General features: G+C 43.8%; 2 protein-coding genes and 1 long non-coding RNA gene across 4 annotated transcripts in view; all 3 read left to right on the top strand.

Annotated features, from left to right (window-relative positions):
• Window positions 1–2,350, top strand: part of zgc:86896 (uncharacterized protein LOC415190 homolog) — a 5,523-nt gene extending 3,173 nt beyond the window's left edge. Inside the window, exons 5-8 of the mRNA XM_060068186.1 lie at window positions 886–972; window positions 1,252–1,442; window positions 1,847–1,937; window positions 2,173–2,350. Coding sequence (XP_059924169.1) covers window positions 886–972; window positions 1,252–1,442; window positions 1,847–1,937; window positions 2,173–2,178 — 375 coding nt within the window. The 3' untranslated portion in view covers window positions 2,179–2,350. The remainder of the gene's footprint in view (window positions 1–885; window positions 973–1,251; window positions 1,443–1,846; window positions 1,938–2,172) is intronic.
• Window positions 2,351–6,054: 3,704 nt separating this feature from the next.
• wipi1 (WD repeat domain, phosphoinositide interacting 1) lies at window positions 6,055–20,806 on the top strand. 2 transcript variants are annotated; one of them, XM_060045936.1, is made up of 13 exons: window positions 6,055–6,763; window positions 7,595–7,677; window positions 8,770–8,936; window positions 9,306–9,402; window positions 9,571–9,668; window positions 13,464–13,556; window positions 14,028–14,098; window positions 14,808–14,915; window positions 15,727–15,891; window positions 16,241–16,348; window positions 17,273–17,412; window positions 18,427–18,527; window positions 20,112–20,806. In XM_060045936.1, exons 1-13 carry the CDS (start codon window positions 6,675–6,677, stop codon window positions 20,160–20,162), a joined length of 1,371 nt encoding a protein of 456 aa, XP_059901919.1. In that variant the 5' UTR covers window positions 6,055–6,674; the 3' UTR covers window positions 20,163–20,806. The 2 variants fall into 2 exon arrangements, with proteins under 2 accessions (XP_059901919.1, XP_059901920.1); XM_060045937.1 differs by lacking the exon at window positions 13,464–13,556.
• Window positions 16,355–17,070, top strand: LOC132453061 (uncharacterized). Its single transcript, XR_009524568.1, has 2 exons — window positions 16,355–16,885; window positions 17,027–17,070. It is a non-coding gene; the product is annotated as an uncharacterized LOC132453061 (long non-coding RNA).
• Window positions 20,807–21,139: the final 333 nt, after the last annotated feature.

Genomic DNA, 21,139 nt, shown 5'->3' with positions numbered 1-21,139 from the left:
GAGAGAGAGAGAGAGAGAGAGAGAGAGAGAGAGAGGAGAGAGAGACTTCCGTGAGAGATTTATCGGTTTCTATTACTTTAAAGGGGACCTATTATGCTTTTTAGACTTTTATGACCTATGAACGTTGTTATAATGATTGATGGTCATGTTTAACCATACTAAAGTGTCTAATAATGACGTACACGCATTTCCACGTATTCCATGCTGACAGTCTGGGGTGGCTGTGCAGAGCGCTAAACACTCGGGACAACGTTTGCGATTCACTTGTTTACATTTCCATGAAATCTTCTACGTAGAGGCACTCCTGCCACGCCCCCATATGCCTGGTCAAATCTGCCCGCGCGCGCGCTTCCAATCGTAACCAATCACAACGGAGTTGGGTTGGCAGGAGGGGGGCGAGGGGGCGGAGAAGGACGAAACCGAGCGTTGACAGAGAAGGCTGAAAGCGCCCAGATGAGAGGAAGAGTTTCCCGAAAATCTACATAGTTTTTTGTGTATGGTTAAACATGACTATCAATCACTATAACAACGTTTATAGGTCATAAAAGTCGAAAAGCATAATAGGTCCCCTTTAAATTATTATGTTTCTGATATTGCTTTGTCAAATTATTCGGCAAGAAACTCCATCTTCCCCTTGCTGGTGTCTGTATAAATGTTTCACCGGGGACTCTTAAATGATGTACACAGCTCACACTGCAGGAAGTAAGAGATGGAATTGTTTGGGTAGTAGGAAGGAACTCAGCCGACAGGATGCTTCCATGTAGAGCTTGGAACCACTGGTGCATCGGTCCACAATGTGTGCAATGATAGATTTCAAATGATATTCTCCAACAAAGAAACATGAGGCTGTTGTGTATTCCTTTCTTACCCTTTGACCTGTGACCTCTTGTGTTTAGGGCAACCCCACTGACCACAGATCGCCTGCCTCTGATGAGCGTGCTCTACGTTAGCCCGACTGAGATTGTGGCTGCTGTAAGTATAGCACTTGTGTGTGTGTGGTGTGTGTGTGTGTGTGTGTGTGTGTGCGTGCATATTTGTCTGTGTGTGTGTGCGCATGTGTGCATGTGTGGGTGCTGTGTGCGCAAGTGTTTGTAATAACCTTTTTGTTTGATGCCCTGTACCGCCTACATTTTTGTTGTTGTGGCTAATGAAAACTAGATCTCTGTGTATCTTTAAATTGGCAAAATCGCTGTTAGCAATACTGTTCAGATAACGACTGTCTACCCAACCGATGCTCGTCCGCTGTCCCAGGGCCACGACTGCGTCCCGTACCAGTTCTCCTACCAGGGACCCGGCGCGCTGAGCTTCGTCAAGAAGCTGGACATCCCAAAGCAGACGTCCAAGGGCAGCATGTCCGCCATGCAGCACTTCCGCAACCTGGACAAGAGGGCCACCGACGACGACATGAACGACCTGAACGCCCTGCACCAGAACAGCATCACGTGAGGGCCCGCACTGCACCGCCGGCACGGCCCTGTGTGTGTGTGTATAGTTAGGGCCTGCCGCCGGGACGGCAGTCCAGCCGGACCCCCGCGGTGGACACCACTCGACCCTAACCCTAACCACTCGACACAACACTTGTTTTAAGGGGCTTCAAGCCTGACCATGTTCAAGGGTATAGGACCCATGCTCACATGGATCCACGCACGCACGCACGCACGCACGCACGCACGCACGCACGCACGCACGCACGCACGCACGCACGCACATAAACAGACACACACACACACGCACGCACGCACGCACGCACACACATAAACAGACACACACACACGCACGCACGCACGCACCTTGTGCTCTGCCTGACAGGGCTTCCACTCAGTCTGAGCGTGTCCTGTGTCCACAGCCAGCTGCGTGTTTATTCTGGGGAGAGAGCCAGGATTGAGAAGTACAGCAGCGTGTCCCTCGATGGAGCCATGGTCGTATGGGAGTTTAAGGTAACAGTTATAAAAGGGTGCTTGGTTCATCGAACTGCAGTAAAGTAAATATGTCATTTGCTGTGTTTTAGATACGATTTTTGGATAAATTCTATGTATGCAGACTGACCTTAACTTGCATTGAAGCAGGCAGTTATTTGCATTCCATTGCTGAACATTGATCCTAAGGGACTGCGGATATCTGACACATTTCTTACGATCGACATTTCATTATTTTTTTCTCTCCCCTCTCCAGCATTGATACAAAGGTTGGTTCAATTTCTTGAAGATAAGGACTCATGAATCTACCGGTATTGTCTTGAGACACATCCAGGTCCTCTTCATCGCAACACTCCCAAGACAAGCAGCTCCTCCAGGGGTCTTGTTATTGAATGACTGCTCTTTGTAAAAGGTGCAATAAAGAAACTTGATTCCACCTTTGTTCTTTTGATTGCCTATGCTGTTTACAATCTTGTTTTTAAAAGGAAAAATGTAATGCTTAAATATAAATATTATATTTAAGTGTCATGTCCGATATTACGGACATGACACGATGTTGACATTTGAACCAATACCCATTTACTAAACCTGGATGCATTGGATTGAAATACAACCAATCAGAGTATAATATTGTTACTAATGGAATTTGCATTTCGCAAATACCTACAGGCAGAACCCAGCCACACAATGTTGTCACAATGCAATGTCTTGAGGATGAATCAACCCTATTTCCGGCTGAAGTGGCGGGTAATCCTGTCAATCATAAAGACGCTAATTCTGGTCGATTTTGTGTTACTAGTATAGCTATAACGAAACATGAAATTAATGCAGTTATTGAAAATGACTATCGTAAATGACTCCTGCGCTGGCCCCAATGGAGTCCTTGAAGGCTAACAAGGACACCCCCACATGCTTTTAAACAGGCTCTAATACACACGCGCGCGCGCACACACACACACACACACACACACACACACACACACACACACACACACACACACACGCACACACACACACGCACACACGTACACATAGTATCTTTGGATGTTGTATATCCTGTTTAACTATTTATTTAATGATAAAACCGCTGGTTTAAATCGTTAGAGTATTTCGTTTTTAATACAGCTGAAAGTACAGTGTTTAAACGTGGCACAAACTCGTTAAACCTTGCTTCTGTAACAGACTGTTCTGTGTTTAGTTAGGAAAATAAGGTGTGTCCCTCGTGAGTTGCCGTAGGGGGTAAGTGTTAAGGCAGTGTGTAGACTGTTGCGTTTCGACAGCGTCAACCAACGAGTTAAATGCCAAACTGCAGTATTAAGATAGTTATGATATGCGTGTTCCCTCTCAATGTGTGTGTTCTCTCCCCCACCAAGCGACAATGCCTTTCCGTGGTAGGTAAGAGGACGGGGGGGGGGGGGGGAGTTGGAGAAAACAGGGCAGTTGGAGGGTGGGGCAAGGTCGGAGGTCGTTATGGGAAGGTGGATGGATGGGGACCAGGGCAGCTTTGTGCACTCAAACACTAGGCCATCTGGCCGTGGCCGTCTGGTCCATGCGACGACCACGAACATAATAAAGACGAGCCTTCTTTCCCATTAAACGGTAAACATATATCCAAACGGACGCCAGCACGGCCAGACGCGCACACAGGAAGAGCACGTCCAGGTGGTCCACGCCCAGAGGTGAGGTAATAAGATATGACTGAACTGTTTTTTTTTATACGCATTACTTGCGTTTATGGTAAAATAGCTAATGGTGCATGCTAATACTTACCTGTAGGCCCTGTGAAAGAAAAGTAAACCTTTTGGGGACACTTACCATGGGTATTATACTATTTAGACATTTATTATAACTTATTTATGAGGTGTATTGATTAGTTGACAGTAAGTTGGTATTTAAGTATAAGGTAGGAGGAGGTAAAGCAGAAGTAGCAGTCAGTATGTGACGTTGAAGTGTACACTCTGCAGAGAGCTCTTGATCTGAACTATATTCATTTTGCGCTTGTTTTATAAATGACTAAAAATATAAAAGGCCATATGAAAACCAGTGCTTTTCAGTACGTCCAAGTGTGAAATAAATGTCATATCGTGAATGTAAAACTAACTTCACCATGGTGGTTATTCTTTAGTGCAGTGAAGTTTCTCATACCAGAGGACACAGAACGACGGGGGGATAGAGGTTGACGAGGAAGTCTTTCCTGAACTTGCAACCATGAAAGATGTGTGTTTCATCATCTCCCACTTGATGGTAAGTGATTTTAAAACTGGGACTTGAAAGAAAGTGTTTGTTTGTCTGATATTCTGAGCTAGCGGATAACAACATTTGGTATTTTAACTCTTGTCAGACATCCCCCTTTTAGAATCATCGAAGACATTGCCTGACTGCTCAAATCTGACAGAATTTGTGACACTTGGTAAGCATGGTTAGAGTAGACGACGTTCATAATGAAATACAAAATGGACATTTGGTCTAATGGGAAAAGTTGTGATGTGGGTAAACCAAACCTCTGCCACATTTTGCTTGTGTAAGTGCTGAAAGTGATTACAGCGTAGGACATTACAGCGTAGGACATGCTGTGACTGGAGACTGTCACAGCATCCAGCACATATAAAACGAATGTTTAACAGGAGAGAATATGACTGTTGACAATCTATAGTGCACAAGTGATTGGACCCCATGTGTTTGTATTTAGTAGTTTGTAATTGTTGGTCCTCCATTGCTCTTATATGGTAGTTTTGAGTTGGTAGATTTCGTATTCTATGTATGCGCCCTGTATTCTGATATTGATTTGTGATCCTCCGATTTTACTGTACTGCAGCAAGCTGGGTCTTCATCCTCAAGTCTAACGGATACCGTGTCCAACTCAACCAGTCTAAGCAGTCACAGTGATGCTGGAAGTCAAATGATTCAACCTGTCATGAACAGCACCCACGCAAGAAATGTAATTATATAATTGACATACTTTTTCACTTTTCTTAGTCTGTTGGCCTGACTTCTAAACCAAGTTTTTCAAAAAAACGTGTTTAACAATCTTTAGGAAAAACATTGTAATGGATGATCTGTAGACGATGATAGTTGTTTTGGTTAAAATGTGTTTTGTATTTTATGTCATTTGTTATTTAGACAATGGAGCAGATTCTCACTGCTACGTCAGCAGGGATGACTGTGATCAAAGAGTATGAAGAGACGGGTAGTTTGAAAGATTCCACAAGACGAACTTTTCAAGTCCCACTTTGTTTTCGGTGTGAAATATGATGATGCGCTGTCAAGTCTGTACACATTTCTGCAGACTACCCTGTACAATATTGACATTGGAACAATCGATGAAACTCCAAGAGTAAAGGAGTTGAGAGCAAAGCTCTTGACCAAGCTGTAATTGGCTAGAATTTACAGAAGACCTATCTGCATATCTTCAAATTGATACACAAGCCACTGCCAAAATCACAAACTGGGTAAAGTGTGGGGTTGAATATCGTGTTTGCCTCTTTGTTTGCACTAGCACTGATGAAAACATGCCGGTGTTCAGCAAAATATCTTTCATCAATCGGCATGATGGTAAAGTTGTTTTTGCTTTGGTTGCTCATGAAACTTCTTTCCATGATCATTTCCATGCTTTTCAAGTAACTGAAAACATCCCTAGGAAGATACTGGTTCTAGAAAGGGAGAGATTAAGACATTTCAAATGTTTTGATGTTCAAATGTCGACCAGGTTTGATTCATATTTTTATGTTGTGTCAGAGAGTTGCATAATTTAATTTGTCAGCATTGTTGGCTTGATTGGTCCATGGTTTATTATAGTTTTTTTTATAAGGGTTTTACACAATGTTTGCGCTTTGCATTTACCATTTGAGGAGTTATTTTTGTATATTTATTTCAGCGATTCTGGAGAATGCTTGTTGTCTAAATCACTGAATATCTCCTCACCATCAACTACCTGTCTGTATGTGTGTGTTTTTAGCACACACAGGATGCTACCGACAGATAGCTGTTCATTGTCATCTGGAACATTTTGTGTTGTGAAATAGAAATATGCATAGGCTACTCCATTAAGGAGTTGAATATAAACTCCCATTAAGGAGTTCACATTTAAATTAACTCAAGGTGAGAGTTGAATTTTACCCCACATGGGATCAGTGTTTTAACTCGCAAAAGAGTTCAGTTTTCACTCCTGAAAAGGGTTAAAAGATCAACCCCCGGAAAAGAGTAATTTTAACCCTGGCCCAGAGTGTATTCGATGGTCTTGCATATACACTTGGATCGAGTTGATTTTAACTCCATGTGAGTTTATTCCTAAGGCCCGAATTTGCTGTGTACCTGATTAACATTCCCTATGAATGGATGTACAAAAACAAGCCAAATCTGTATCCGATCCAATTAAAAGGGACGGTTATACATTTGACCAATGGCATCGAAGAGCGACACAATTATTTTACTACCAGCCAATCGTACGGCGCAGCCGAGTGACGTATCACAGTCAGCTGTTCTTGTTATGCTTTTTTTTCTTCCTTTTTTTTCATTTCCTACATTCTGTTGTGCTCACAAGACGGGATTTATCATAATTTCTCAGTCGATACAAGCCTCCACTGCGTCTGAATCATCGCGCAAGGCGATCTCGGATGAGGCTATTTCTTCAAAGGAGGTCGATCTCATTTCTTTCCAGCTGGATCAGTCTTCGGCCAAAATCGAGAAAATAGGTGCAGTCGGTCCCAGGCCTGCGATCCAGGCCCGAGGGAGAGAAGGAGGTCGCTGCTGGGAATCGGGATGGAGACCGCAGAGGGTTCCGATGGTACTAGCGGGCCGAGTGGATTGGCGTCCGGGCTTGGGTGCGCTTCGTTCAACCAGGATTCCACGTAAGGAATGCATTTTACGGTCAGGAGGAGCTTCGGACCTCTAGGATTGTTGTTGGCTGCCCAGCAACAACAATCCTAGAGATCCGAAGCTAAATCGGTTATAAAAGCCGCTGTAATTCCAGAGCTGGTCCAAATTGATGTAAAGCCAACTCAGTCAACTGTGTATAGTTGTTTTCGTCGATATTCTCTCAGTAAGTTTACTTTAGTCCAACCAAATAAAGGTTTAAAACATGTTAAATGTTTGTAAAAAAAATTAACCTTTGGCTAGTAATGACATCCTCTCAGGAAAGACTTCAGAACTTGAGTTAACTGCATACCCAGGCACTTTGACAGTCAAAAGAAAAAAGAGCAAACGTCTGCAAAGTAGGCTACCCGTTGACTGCAAGCATTTATGAGTCAATAAAGTTTCCTCTCAAGGTGTATTCTTAGAAACGATTTGGTATTCCCGGAATAAAGAGATGTCAGACCATAACATTTCCGATGAAGAGATACAAAGTATAGGGCCTATAATAACATGTTTTGGCATAGACATGACAGATTGCCACAGGTAGAAAGCTGAAACCTTCTCAAACATGCAGAGAAGTCTTCAGTGATGATGATAGTGTGAAACAGATGTTGTGACAAAAACAATTCACACAGGTTTCAATAAACAAACCTAGCTTAGTCAGGTTTAGACCAAAACAGCCATAGAATATTTCACAATAACGATAAAAGTGACATTTACCATGGGTACCCTAATGTGTGTGTTTGTGTGTCCATGTGGACATGTGATATGTGTGTTACATGGCAGAAGGAGGAGACCTTTTGTACCGTTGTGTGTGTGTGTTGCAGCTCATTGGCTGTGGGCACGGGCATGGGCTACAAGCTGTACTCCCTGACCTCCGTGGAGAAGCTCGACTGCATCCATGAGAGTGGTGAGTGATGGACACATTTCTCCAGGCTGTGTGTGTGTGTGTGTGTGTGTGTGTGATACCTCACCACATGGAACAGATTATGTCATTCTATAAATGTATCTGTGAACATTAATGTTAATGCTTTAACTCGGATCGTCCTGAGATTCCTGTTTGGTGAAAATATTATTGACAAAACATGTCCGTCAGGGTCACTGGTTTTGATATTTAACTCTGAAAAGTCTACCTGTAATCAATCTATAGCAGACTGCCTTGCCCTTCGTTATGAAGCAGTTATAAAGTATCTGCTTATAACCCTGATCCAGATTGAGAGGACAAAGAAATGTCCTCTCAATAACGAAATGGTAGACCCTAGTTATGACATCACCTGATAAGGATCTAGCAGCACTAAGAAGAGATCCATTCATCTATCATTATTCCTGCCTTAATCACATTGAATCAAAGTCACAACGTGTGACATTTCAACCAGCTCATCGCTTGTAGTTCCCTGGGGATATCTGTAATCAGTTCCGATGATATTGATTTCAATAATTGCATCTATTGGTCCTTTTTGCTTCATTGAGATATGAAAAAAACTGTCATTTTGTTTAAGTCTCCCACCTACTAAGTGGATGGGGCAGCTAATGGTCGATTCTAGAGGCAGTTAAACACCATTATGTTGGCACAACCTAGTTAGTCCCTGAGGCATACACATATTGCTCCTCATCGCACTGATGACAGACTGATGATGTGGTCACACATTTCCAAGTTATTTAATGGACTGCCTTGAGCTATAGTCCAAAAATATTTATCTAATTGTAATTTAAAAGCAGGTTCTCAAAGCACACATCTAAATCAGCAACACTTTATTCATTAAGGGTGTGTCAAGCTAACGTATTCACAGTGCAAAATTCAGATCCCGTTTTACAATACCTTTTGTAGTTCGTATCACAAAGACCAAAGTGCTGCTGCTAATGTTTAGGCTCATGGTAGGAGCCTTCACACAAAATGCGGGATCGGAACAACAATGTCATTTAGGTTAAGCCAGGAGAGCCTGTTGGGAGATCTGACGGCGGGTTTTCCTGTGGTGCTTGTGCGCGGCGTTTCTCCCCGCAGACAGCCCAGACGTCTCCATCGTGGAGCGTCTGTTCTCCAGCAGCCTGGTGGTGGTGGTGAGCCCGGCCACGCCACGGCGCATGAACGTCTACCACTTCAAGAAGGGCACGGAGATCTGCAACTACAGCTACTCCCACGACATCCTCGCCGTCCGGCTCAACCGACAGGTAGGCTCTGGTCAAGCGTCCCGCTGGTGAACAGCCAGAGACGTTTTCCCGACGAGCTGGAAGCATTCGCTTGTCTCAGTGGCTCCCCCTGCTATCGGCTGCTAAACATGTAGGCTATGTGGCTCTCAGGTGACCTGGATCGATTCCCACCCCTCTCTCTTTCAACCAACCAACCCGATTTCCGGTCATTCTCCATTTTTCTGCCCATTATAAAAGCTACGTAAAGAAATTTGAGGAGATATAAAAGATAAAGATCTAAAAACTAGTTTCAGCTAGGAAGGGTCTTCTTAATCGCACGAGTGCAAGGCATGGGGAGTGTGTGTGTGTGTGTTGTCTTAAAGCCAACGTGTTGTCTGCTGTTCCTCACAGAGACTCGTGGTGTGCCTCGAAGAGTCTATTTACATTCACAACATCAAAGACATGAAGCTGCTGAAGACCCTCCTCAACACGCCGTCTAACCCGTCTGGTAGGTGCTGATCAATAAAAAAATTGATAATAATGTCTTGACACCCATGCAGCAGATTCTGTTGTTAAATGTATGGGTATTATTATTAATTATTTTGCTCCGACACCGGTGTTTACCGCCTTACCTTTCTTCTTCTGTTATTAACTTTGTTTTCATCCTTGCATACAGGTCTATGCGCTCTATCTGTTAACCATTCCAACTCCTACCTGGCTCACCCTGGCAGTGCCACCATCGGGGAAATAGTAGTTTACGACGCCAACATCTTGGTAAGGCGAAATAACGTTTGTGAATGCTTAAATGACTGAAATGGATGTAGGGAATTTGAAGGGCCACAGAGGTATGCAGCATCTCTTGCGTAAAGATCCAGTGTGTAAAATCTGCATCTTGCGTTGAGGTTGCAACAAGCGCTAGTTTGGGTTTGCCAAACCTCCCCCACAACACACTTCCTTCTTCGACAAATGCGGTGGCCTTTACTGGGCTGTGCTGGGCTGTGTGGTGCAAGGGGCCAGTTGTTGCTTCCAAAATGACCTCAACGTCTACCACAGCATCGGGTAGCTGACTTTTAAGTGAGGCAGTTCTGTGATAGATTCATGAATCATATTGAGCTATTTAGTCTGCAAGTGTAGAGCTAAAAGTCAAAGCTTCCTCGAAAAGATAATTTGACATTGAATGCGTGAATGCGTTCGTTCATTGCTTTTTCTTTTTCTACGTCAATCAAATAATTACAAATCATGTGCGCATACCCCCCGTACTTGAAAAGCTATGTTAATTTCGCACCAAATAAATAAATATGAATAAATAGGTTTCAGTAGTTTGATCAGTAACAATCTGATATATATGTTGTTGGAGATGGTGGAGGTAACAGCCTTTTACGTTTCTCAACAAACAGTCCTGTTATTGCGTCAATAGTGGTCCACTGCATTCATACGCCTATAATTATCGCTATCTGATTTATGTATCGATCATTCATCTAGAAAACAGTCTGCGCTTCATGCCAATGAGGACTTAATATTTGACACTTGGATTTAAACATTTGTGACTCCATTCTAGTTGAATCCTCTAAATACATTGGACATTTTGGTGAAAGGAAGGAGCATACTCATCTTCACTAGGCCATATTAGGTGTGACCAGGAGATGGTAAGGCCCAATCCCATTTCTACCCCTTACCCCTCCCCCTTGTTTTGAAGGGGTAAGGGGTAGAAATGGGATTGGGCCTTAAGCTTCTTGGACAGTTATATATATATATATATATATATATATATATATGTGTTGAGCTCCGTCTTGCCAGGGGTTGATGTTGTTGTTGTCTCAGTCTGAGAGAAGGCTAAGCTCCTCGACTTATAGCATAATGCTGCGGCTAATTATAATTCTACACAACGCCAGTACAAACAAGTATAATGGGTCCTAGCCATAGGGATAGCGCACCCAACTCCTCCCTAGAACTCTTAGCCCAAAACACATTTATTGGATTGAACGAAGTAACGGACAGTTTAACACGTGTTCTCTTCAGAGCTGTTTGTCCATTCTGCGCTGCTGAAGAGACATAGCAATGCAACATGGCCGCCTCAACGGTGGAGGTCCTGCTGCCTGTGTAGCTCTGAAACGCTCTTAACGCAAACACAACAATTCTTATTTCCGTGGGATTATATACACTAATTAAAAGACACATGAAGATGTATAATGTAGTCCATTTCCAGGTCTGTTCCACTAGATGTCACTTAATTCTACACCTTTTACTACTCCCAGTTCCCAATGCTGAAAGCAGTGGAAAAATAAGGATGCGTGTTTTCAGCTTGAGAGAACTAGAAAGGAGTCGCCATATAGGGTAATGACAAGGCAATAAGAGGTACACCGTGGTACTAGAACGAGTACTGCTAGGTGATAACAAAATGTGTTGTCTGTGACGATAATGCAAAAAATCCTGTTGAGTAAAGCGAGAGTATGTGCAGTTCTTACAATACCTACCAGTCTGCTATGAGGTGGGTGTTTAGCTCCATTTGATCCAATAATCGTTCTTATCCATCGGTCCTTCCCAGTAAAGGCGGCAACCGTATTGTTTCGACCGCCTTAAATGGGTTATGTTGACTGTATTGGATTACTGGCTCTCTTTATAAGACTTGGCCAGTACTTTTGGGAGACGTGGCAGGGTTGATGGTTTCTGTTTTCACTGTTGAGTCACGATTATTCTAGACCTCATGAGCTCCTTGGGGAGGCACCCCATTGTAAAGGCTCCTGTTCACAAAGTGGATTTCCCCTTCATACAATCCTGAGTTTTCCGAAAATCCTTATATATATGTATATATATATATATATATATATATATTAGTTTTGAAATTGATAAATTAAAACTAATTACAAGAGGATTCGTGACACTATGATGAACACTATGATGTTGCAATTGGGTTTAGAGTTGTAGGAAGGAGGGGGGAGTTTAATTCAAACACGACACCTATATGTAGCAAAATTCAAATGGCAATGCAATTTATTACATTATAGTCAGGACCACTTGGCTCAAGTAGAGCAGACATGAACGAGGAGACCACCATGATCACAAAGGAAGAACAATATTTATTAAACTAACTACATACAACCGCTATCAGTAATGGGAAGCCAAACAAAAAGTGTAGTGCATATCAATGTAATGTATTGTAACGCAAAATAAGGTAATGATCGAGTCAGCCTTTCAGGGTCAGGCCGAGAGAGAGAGCGAGCCGAGCGGAAGGGCTTCTTTTAACTCCCGTCCAATCAACCCAGTCACGGACCTGGCACGGCCCGTAACACCAGCTCCCCTATTGGTGGGGGAGGGAACAACAGGCTATAACGACACGCGAGGGAGAGTTCACCATTCATTGTGCAATTTAATAATGAATTTGAAAATACGTTATTCAAAGTGTATTTGAATATGCAATTTGACAATGAAATCCTCAGTTCAATTTGAAAAGGTTATAACAGCAATGATTTTGCAAAGAGTGTTGCAAACGATTACAGGGAAGCGTATCAGCGAATCGCATCTGGGCGTAACTAAGTCAGTTCCTTCCTCGTTATTTCCTTGTTCATAAGTGTGTTCATGGTCCTGGTGATAACAAACAGGTTCAAGTTCAAACACCTTTATCGCCTACTATCCTTTTGCTTTTATTCATGAGAAGCACATACAGTTTTGCGACTGTGTGTGAGGCTACGCTGCCCTCATCTAGAGCTGGTTTACCAGTACACAACGTTTAAAACTGGGCAAAGTCGAGGCAAACATACGGTTACAACGTCAATCAATAGTAAAGTATGTGATTCAAAAAAAAAGTGATGTTCCGCAGTGTTCATGCGTGTCACTAGTAAACCATACGTCACCAACTGGGCAACGGTCAAAACCTGCCCCCAGTTGCAGAACGGGAGTAGAACCATAAGAGCGCCATGAGGTGTCGTTCTCAGCACCTCATGGGGGGCAATTCGCCGCCCGATCACTCTTGTATGATGACTACTAACCATGTAAATAGTTTTGTAAATAAACTTCAAAAGCTTTTCAAATCTTATTTGGTGCCGGGTCACCCACACACACACACACCAGTCGAAACCGAGAGCTGAACCGAGCACCCGGTCGAAACCAGGGTTTCGACCGGGTGCTCGGTTCAGCTCTCAGCCGGGTCCGACCCGGGTCACTCGGTTAAGTCCCTCACAGTTTGGTACGAGTTCAGCCTTGACCCTTTTAGTTTATTTAGTAGTTTTACGAGCGAGTCGGGGCCTGGTAAACCAGCTCAGTACCGACACGAGGATCTGTGTCAGCCAGGGGGGGGTCCGCGTCCCGAACACTCTCACCGGAGGTAGTCCACAGATCGTCTTGGGATGAATGGAGAGTAGTCGCCGATTACACCGGTTGACGAGATGGCAACGGCGCGATCACACTCGTACTACGGTGATTCACAGCGAGTCACTGGGGGCGGCAAGTTTTGATTTTGGAAATGAGGTGAGTTTTGGAAAGCTAAGAAGCGGCGCCATTCTTCACGACGGCTGGAGCTCCTCTCCCCTGTGATGCCTGTCTTCTCTCTGTGTGTGTGTTCCCCCCCCTCAGAGCACCGTCACGATGATCCCCGCACACGACACCCCGCTGGCCGCGCTGGCCTTCAACGCTCAGGGCACCAGGCTGGCCAGTGCCTCCGAGAGGGTACGACATCGTGCCGCGACGCACCAGACACGCCTGATGGACATTAGATACCCAACGCGCATAACATGTGTAGCATGCCTTACGTGCATAACGTACCGTCCGCCTTGTAATAGAATTGCCAAAGTCATATTTTGGAGAGTTGGAAGATTTACTTAGACTTGCTGCATTTGAATGAAGTTAAAATCCCATCACAAAAACGGTGTGTGAAATTGAATATCAAAACCAAGCAAATGTTCTTCTTTATTGTCGTGACCACCTACTTGAGAATGTGAAAACCCATCCATCCCTGGCACATGCCATATTTCGTCTTCTTCATTCCCAGTTTTGGGCCCCCAAGTACAGAGGTTTAACATCAAATAGCTAAAGACATACTCAGGCCAAAGCAAGCTCTGTAATGATCTGAATAATTCAGACCTAAACGTTGTTTAGGTTCACAGCATCTACTCATCACGTATCACTTTCACCGTCTAGGGCACGGTCATCCGGGTCTTCTCCATTCCTGACGGCCAGCGTCTGTTTGAGTTCCGGAGGGGCATGAAGAGGTAAGCACACAGACCGATCCAGTAAACCCTATTCCTTAAGCACGTGCACACTGACCGTTATACCCCTCTGGCCCACAACATGTTTTTTGTAATAATAGTTTAATTGTTTTGGCTTTGATTCTGCTGTTGTTTAAGGAAAAATAACTCAAAATATGCTAATGACAGTGACCGGCTAGTTATATTGTTACAGTTAAAAAAAGATCCCTACAGAGAAATACAACTTTTTTCTTTACCTCGTGGCTGGTCTATTTGTTATTGTTTGGACAGCAGCAAGTGCGTCTAGTGTTATCTCATAAGATATGGGTGAAGGACAGCTGAGATGGTAAGGACAACAGCGATGTTTCCTGTGAGAAAACAAGATTTCAGAGGAAGACTTCCTGCTGAGCGAGGCATGGTTGGACAAAATAACAAACCATATAAATAAGCACTTCTTTTGTGGATTACAGAGGCAGCGTTCTCACTGGACCAATTAAAAAATAATAATAAAACGTAGAAAAAATCCCCAAATACTCATTTAACACCATTAGATAGACAAAAGCATGGCGAATGGTGTGAGTATTTTTACCATTATTTTATATTATTTAGGTCCAAGTATATGATATAGTCCAAGGGATTCTTGTGGGCAAGAGAGAACTATTGCCACTTGACTGTGTGTGTGTGTGTGTGTGTGTGTGTGTGTGTGTGTGTGTGTCTTTCTGCCTTTCTGCAGGTACGTCAACATCAGCTCCTTGTCCTTCAGTCCTGACGGCCAGTTCCTCTGCACCTCAAGCAACACGGAGACGGTTCACATCTTCAAACTGGAACAACTTGGAATAACGTAAACAGACACACAAACACAGACACACACACAGACAGAGGCACACAACCTGTGGCGTGGCCAGGACATTATTACTGTAATATTTATTCATAATGTCAAAATATAACACTCAGAGACACAGAGAGCAAGAATAGGAAGTCAGAGTTAATTAATTGTGCATATATTTCATCTTTCTTTAGACCGTTTCCTTTCAGAACTTTTTACATTTATTTTTTTCTGATTGGGGGGGTGGGTGCAGACAACAAAGTATCGTCTTCCCTCTGAAGAGCACAATAATAGTTCAACAGTAAACCATTGAAAAATGGACATAGAATCTTCTAGTGACATGGCAGCTTTATTTACAGAGCACTTTTCACACACGAGGCGGACTCAAAGTGCTTCACATGGAAACATCGTCCTGCAATACAGTGCAATAATAAAAGAAGATAGATTCGTTTAGATATAGCATAGAGCTAAAGCAAACATACAACTAATTGAAGTAATAAAATAAAATAGACCCGTGAAAGAAAACAAAGGCAAAGTAAAAAAAATGTAAGTGCGATGTGTTTATGACTTAGCAGAAAGCCAAAGCAAACATAAAGGTCTTCAGTCTTGTTTTAAGGCCCAATCCCATTTCTACCCCTTACCCCTTCAAAACAAGGGGGAGGAGTAAGGGGAAGGGGTAAGGGGTAGAAATGGGATTGGGCCTAAAAGCCTTAACCCCTCTGGGGACAGACCCGGTGCACCGCATGGCTTTCTTGCCAACGCTGCAGTCCGAGCGACGCCGCGGTCCTCAGTGTAACATCGCCTCTTCCCTCCCCCGTGTCCGCAGCGGGGAGGAGGCGTCCCCCACGTGGACGGCCTACGTGGGGAAGATGTTCTCGGCGGCCAGCAGCTACCTCCCCACCGGGGTGACGGGCATGATGAGCCAGGACCGGGCCTTCGCCACCGCCCACCTGCTGGCCATGGGCCGCAGGAACATCTGCACCCTGGCTGTGTGAGTCGCTGTCCCGGGACGGAGGAGACCACGCGCACACACTCATCACATTCGGCGGTGTGGCTGTTGTGTGTGTGTCTGTGTGTCTGTGTGTGTGTGTGTGTGTGTGTGTGTCTGTGTGTGTGTCTGGGACATTGTGCTGATGTGAATGTTGGCACCCATTCCCTCCCGACTTGTTTTTATATGTCGCAGTTGCTATACAGAATTATACGTACAAAAAGAACAAATAGAAAAGAACAAGGCACAAAGTATGAATCTTGTTTGTTCTTTGGCCAAAAGAAAGCTGATGCCTCTACGGTATCCACCGGGGAAAGCTGCCTTAACCAAATGGATCTGAATCTGCATGTAGGATCCAGAAGCTCCCGCGCCTGCTGGTGGTGTCGGCCGACGGGCAGCTGCTCATCTACAACGTGGACCCGCAGGAGGGCGGCGAGTGCACCCTGGCCCACAAACACAGGTACGCTCCCCGCCAATCACAGCCACGGCCGGAACGTTTTCAGCCAATGACGGGGAAGCTTCTGTTTCCTGTTGCAATCCAGCTGTAAACTGCTTTTACATGTTTGGGGGTTAGATGCACAGCAGCTTTCTACATCTGCTCCATATGTTACTATTATACCCACAGATAATGCATATAATTCAGGGAAACTCGGTGGCTTAGATGGAGGTACCCAAACCTTTTGGGGCTTCGGCACACCACGATCCAACCCGAAGACTTGGGGCACACCAACATGATTATGATTAGGAAAAAGTGTCACAAACATCGGCCAGGTTTATATATACAACCGGATTGTGTTTCGATGCAAAAACGCATCTGTTTACATGCAACGTCTTAGCCTGTCTACACAAAGGGGCGTTCTACGAGAGATTCCTGCTTGATATGCATATGCACATACCGGAAACTTTTACCAGAATTTTCTTGCAAAGGTTTTTACATACTCTGAGAATCGGTGCGATAACGCACTGAAATGTGTTAAATGCTAGAAATTCGTAGATGGTTGGTCTAGATTATGAAGGAAGTGTGCACCACATCCTGAGGGCCTTAACGACAGCTCATTACATCTTTCCGTTCCTAACGGTTTAGATGGAGAAAAGATCTCTCTCAAAGAGCTTGCACAAACAAGGCATACATAACTAGTATAATATACACTAGGTTTTGAGGCGTTTAATCGCAATATTTCTCACACTGCGGACAAAAAGTCTTGCATGGATACAGGTTTATAAATATCAGACAGGAAAATTGCATTATTTATCCCTTTCCTGGCACACCCAGTCTTGTCTCGGCACTATTTGGGATCCACTCGGTTAAGGCATGACTTTGGGTCCTTTTAACGTCCGAAATCAATGAACGCATCAAAGAACCGAACGTCCTGTTCTCTCCCAGACTCTTCTGCTGCGACGAGGACAGCGGGGAGGAGACGGAGTCGGAGCGATCCAACTTGAATACACCGCCGCCCGCCTGCCCGTCGTACGCTGCGACTGCTGCCCTGCCCACCGCGGTGCCCGTCACCACAACGCTCACAGGTGAGCCCTGGGGGGGGGCCGTCTAACGTGGAGCCATACAGGCTGTAACGTGGAGGCATACAGGCTGTAACGTGGAGGCCTACAGGCTGTAACGTGGAGGCACACAGGCTGTAACGTGGAGGCACACAGGCTGTAACGTGGAGGCATACAGGCTGTAACGTGGAGGCATACAGGCTGTAACGTGGAGGCACACAGGCTGTAACGTGGAGGCATACAGGCTGTAACGTGGAGGCATATAGGCTGTAACGTGGAGGCATACAGGCTGTAACGTGGAGGCATACAGGCTGTAACATGGAGGCACACAGGCTGTAACGTGGAGGCATACAGGGTATAACGTGGAGGCATACAGGCTGTAACGTGGAGGCATGCAGGCTGTAACGTGGAGGCATGCAGGCTGTAACGTGGAGGCACACGGGCTGTAACGTGGAGGCACACGGGCTGTAACGTGGAGGCATACAGGCTGTAACGTGGAGGCATGCAGGCTGTAACGTGGAGGCATGCAGGCTGTAACGTGGAGGCATGCAGGCTGTAACGTGGAGGCCTACAGGCTGTAACGTGGAGGCATAACGGTTTTGGGACCTCAGTGGTGGAACGAGCTCCCTGCCGCCGAAAAAGACTCAAGACTCACCTGTTCAGAGTCCACCTATAAAATTGGGGTGCGGGATCAGTCTATATGGGGGGGGGGGGGGGGGGGGGGGGGAAACAGTCTTTAAGAGGAGAGTCCATTTTCTGAGGTTGTCCCCCAGAAAATGATTCAGAATGCAACAAACATTAGCGTACATCAATGTACATTCTGCTGCTTCACCCGCACTGTCGGGTTCGTACTAGCTCTTCAAGCAGACCATCTAAAGTGAATCAGAAGACAAATGTAACATTTTACTTGTTACTTTATTTGATATGTAAGATCCGACAGCCATGGTCTGAATGGTAATAATTACAGTTTGTGAGGTGCTCGATATGAATCGACCCGATCTGCCTTTGAGCGTGGTTCTTTCTGTTGATGTCCGACTCCAGGCTACTCTGAGGACGGAGGGGCAAAGAAAGGCGAAGTTATCCCCGAACACGAGTTTGCGGCCGGGCCCGTCTGCCTGGACGACGAGAACGAGTTCCCACCTGTGAGCATTCTGAGGCAATAACGTTGTAGAGCTAGCAAGCTTTTCTGCTGTGTATCTGTTCTCTGTTGTCATTTCAACCCGTCAAACTCGACGGACCCACCTCCAGACGATTCTTCACTCATCAACTAGAGGCCGACGAAGAATTGTAAACTTCTCTACATGCAATACAGGCTTCAGAAATGAAAGTAAAATTGGTCTTCAGACAATCCAAAATCTTCCACCTGGGCTTAATTAGTCTTAAAATGGTCTAAAAAGCCAGCCTTACAAAGAGAAAACAATGAGCAACTGGCAAAGCGCCAGGGAGCTTTATGCAGGATGTTAGTATTGTTTTTATAGATACGCTGTTTTATACCAAAGTGGCATTTCAAGGACTGACTACGGAACTGTAGCAGTGTCTGTTGCCACACGCCACCTAGCGGGCCTTCACTGGGCTCCTCCAAAGCCGGGCCCAAGGCTGTGTCTGTTGAGGCCGGTATGTATGTTAGGTGTACAGTATGGTACACAGGGCAGCTGTAACAGGCTGCTGGAGGAGATCTCCTGAGTGTGTGTGTGTACGACAGGTGTGCAGCTTCACCCAGCGTCAGAGTCTGACTCGGGCCGGGAGAGGCTGCCAGGTGGCAGTGGAACATAAGTCAAGACTTAATAACTCCCACAATACCACACGTTACTTTATAAACTTGATGAGTGTACCTTTAGATCAGGGGTCACCAACACAGTGCCCTCAGGCCTGTTCTAAACATAGCACTACTCATTCTTGAACAACTCTCCCACCTTTTTTAAGTCATTGTTGATAATTATTGTGAGAAATCATTAACATGATCAGTGTCTTCACATAGATGAGTATCATTAATCATTTATAATAATATATAACTGAAGGCAAACTGAGCAAATTTGTTATTTCAGAAGAGTGTATCAAACTGGGTGCCCTTCGTATGACTCAGTACCCCTGAAGTAGCTCTCAGGTTCAAAAGGTTGGTGACCCCTGCTTTAGATGTTTAAAATTCCCAAAGGGCCTTCTACTATATCGGCCTGGGTAGGCCTGGCATTAATCTGACTGCTCAGCCCTCCAGTAGTTTAATATACATTTTATAGGTTAAAAGAAACACACACAACTCATTGCCAACTGACATTTTTTTCAACAATAATTACCTTTAATCAAATTTATATATAGACATATATTTTTATATATACACAAATCAGTACTTATCTAATTGCAGATTAAAATGACCATGTTCATATTCACTTTTGATATTTTTCATATTTTGTTTATATTTCCCATTCTAAACAGAGATTTCATTATTGCAATTCAGAGTGACCAAACAAACATATTTAAACAAATTTTTGTGATGGTTCTAATTTACTACAAAATAAATAAATTTGTACTAATTTGAGCCGATCTGAAAAGGCAATTCCAATAACTTAATATTAAAGATGAACCACTTTTAAATGATTTTTAATTTTTTTGTACTGTTAATTTTATATTTTATTATGTATATCATATATAACATAAAGACTTTGGAGAACTAGCTATGTTATGTACCCGCGCAAGGCACCACTAATGGGTTTCTTCATGTGTTTTGGTAGATTAATTGGTGCCGTGACGGAAGTCGAGGTGGCGGGGCGAGACGCTCGTGAGGCAGTGAGGCAGACAGAAACAAAAGCTACAGAGGCGAGCGAAGGAATAGTTGCGACACCGCCCCCTGGCGTTAGGATAAAAAGGGAGCAGAAAAACGAAAAAAAAAAAGATATATATTTTATGGTGCTAACTTTTTTTTTGTGATGAAATGTCATGATGATATTCAACATAGTATGAGTATGTTTTCCATATAATCGTTTTAAATGTAGAAGCCACTTCTATTATCGTAAAAAAGGGGCAGTGCATTACCCCCTAGTTATTTAAAAAAGTGTATGTAAGGTGCATGCCTGAGCAACAATATAACCACAGATTTTCATTGCTATGTAGCTTTACCTATTTCTATTAGTTGCATTATTGCAGCGATAATATCCTAATGTGGCCATTCATGTATTCGTATTGGATCCATAAGTAGAGAACTGAACTTTTTTTTTCATTCCTTTTTATTTTTATTGTGTTAAATACCTACTTAATGTTTACACGTATGCAATGTACGGAAATCAGCAAGTATGTATGTAAGTATGGATCAATACATATGTTGTATGAATGTGCCTGTTGTAATTTGTAAAGTGCTAAATAATGCACATTGCACAAGACCAAAAAACTGAAAAAGAACAATAAAAAAATACCCTTGATGATAAATTAAGCTTACCCGTCCTATGTAACTACATATTAATTATTCTTCGCTCAGGAGGATAACTGAGATTTTTGGCAGAGACATTTTTACTGAATGAATACGTTGATTTGAGGTAATAAATGACTTAAAATATTAGTGTCCCTTTAAGCCCAGCCTAGAGGTTAAACCACTATAAGAAAACTAAGTCCAAGCGGTACATGAGGACTAACTGGAATGCACTACATGGGTCAAGGTTTGGTTTAAATTCAAGGTCAATCATATACATTCAAAGGTGAGGAAAATGTACTTTATGCATTCATCTTGTAACAATAGAGCAACAGTACATTTTCAGCTCTTTTGTGT

Source organism: Gadus macrocephalus, chromosome 2 (assembly GCF_031168955.1).
Source record: "Gadus macrocephalus chromosome 2, ASM3116895v1".
Taxonomy (NCBI): domain Eukaryota; kingdom Metazoa; phylum Chordata; class Actinopteri; order Gadiformes; family Gadidae; genus Gadus; species Gadus macrocephalus.
This window is presented reverse-complemented; position numbering and strand designations above follow the sequence as displayed.

Bases quoted from the DNA above. Each gene is read 5' to 3' on its own strand.
- wipi1 (XM_060045936.1), top strand. From the start codon at position 6,675: ATGGAGACCGCAGAGGGTTCCGATGGTACTAGCGGGCCGAGTGGATTG. The intron at 9,669-13,463 runs GTAAGGCGAAAT...CCCCCCCCTCAG, and splicing joins TTTACGACGCCAACATCTTG to AGCACCGTCACGATGATCCC. The intron at 14,099-14,807 runs GTAAGCACACAG...GCCTTTCTGCAG, and splicing joins TTCCGGAGGGGCATGAAGAG to GTACGTCAACATCAGCTCCT.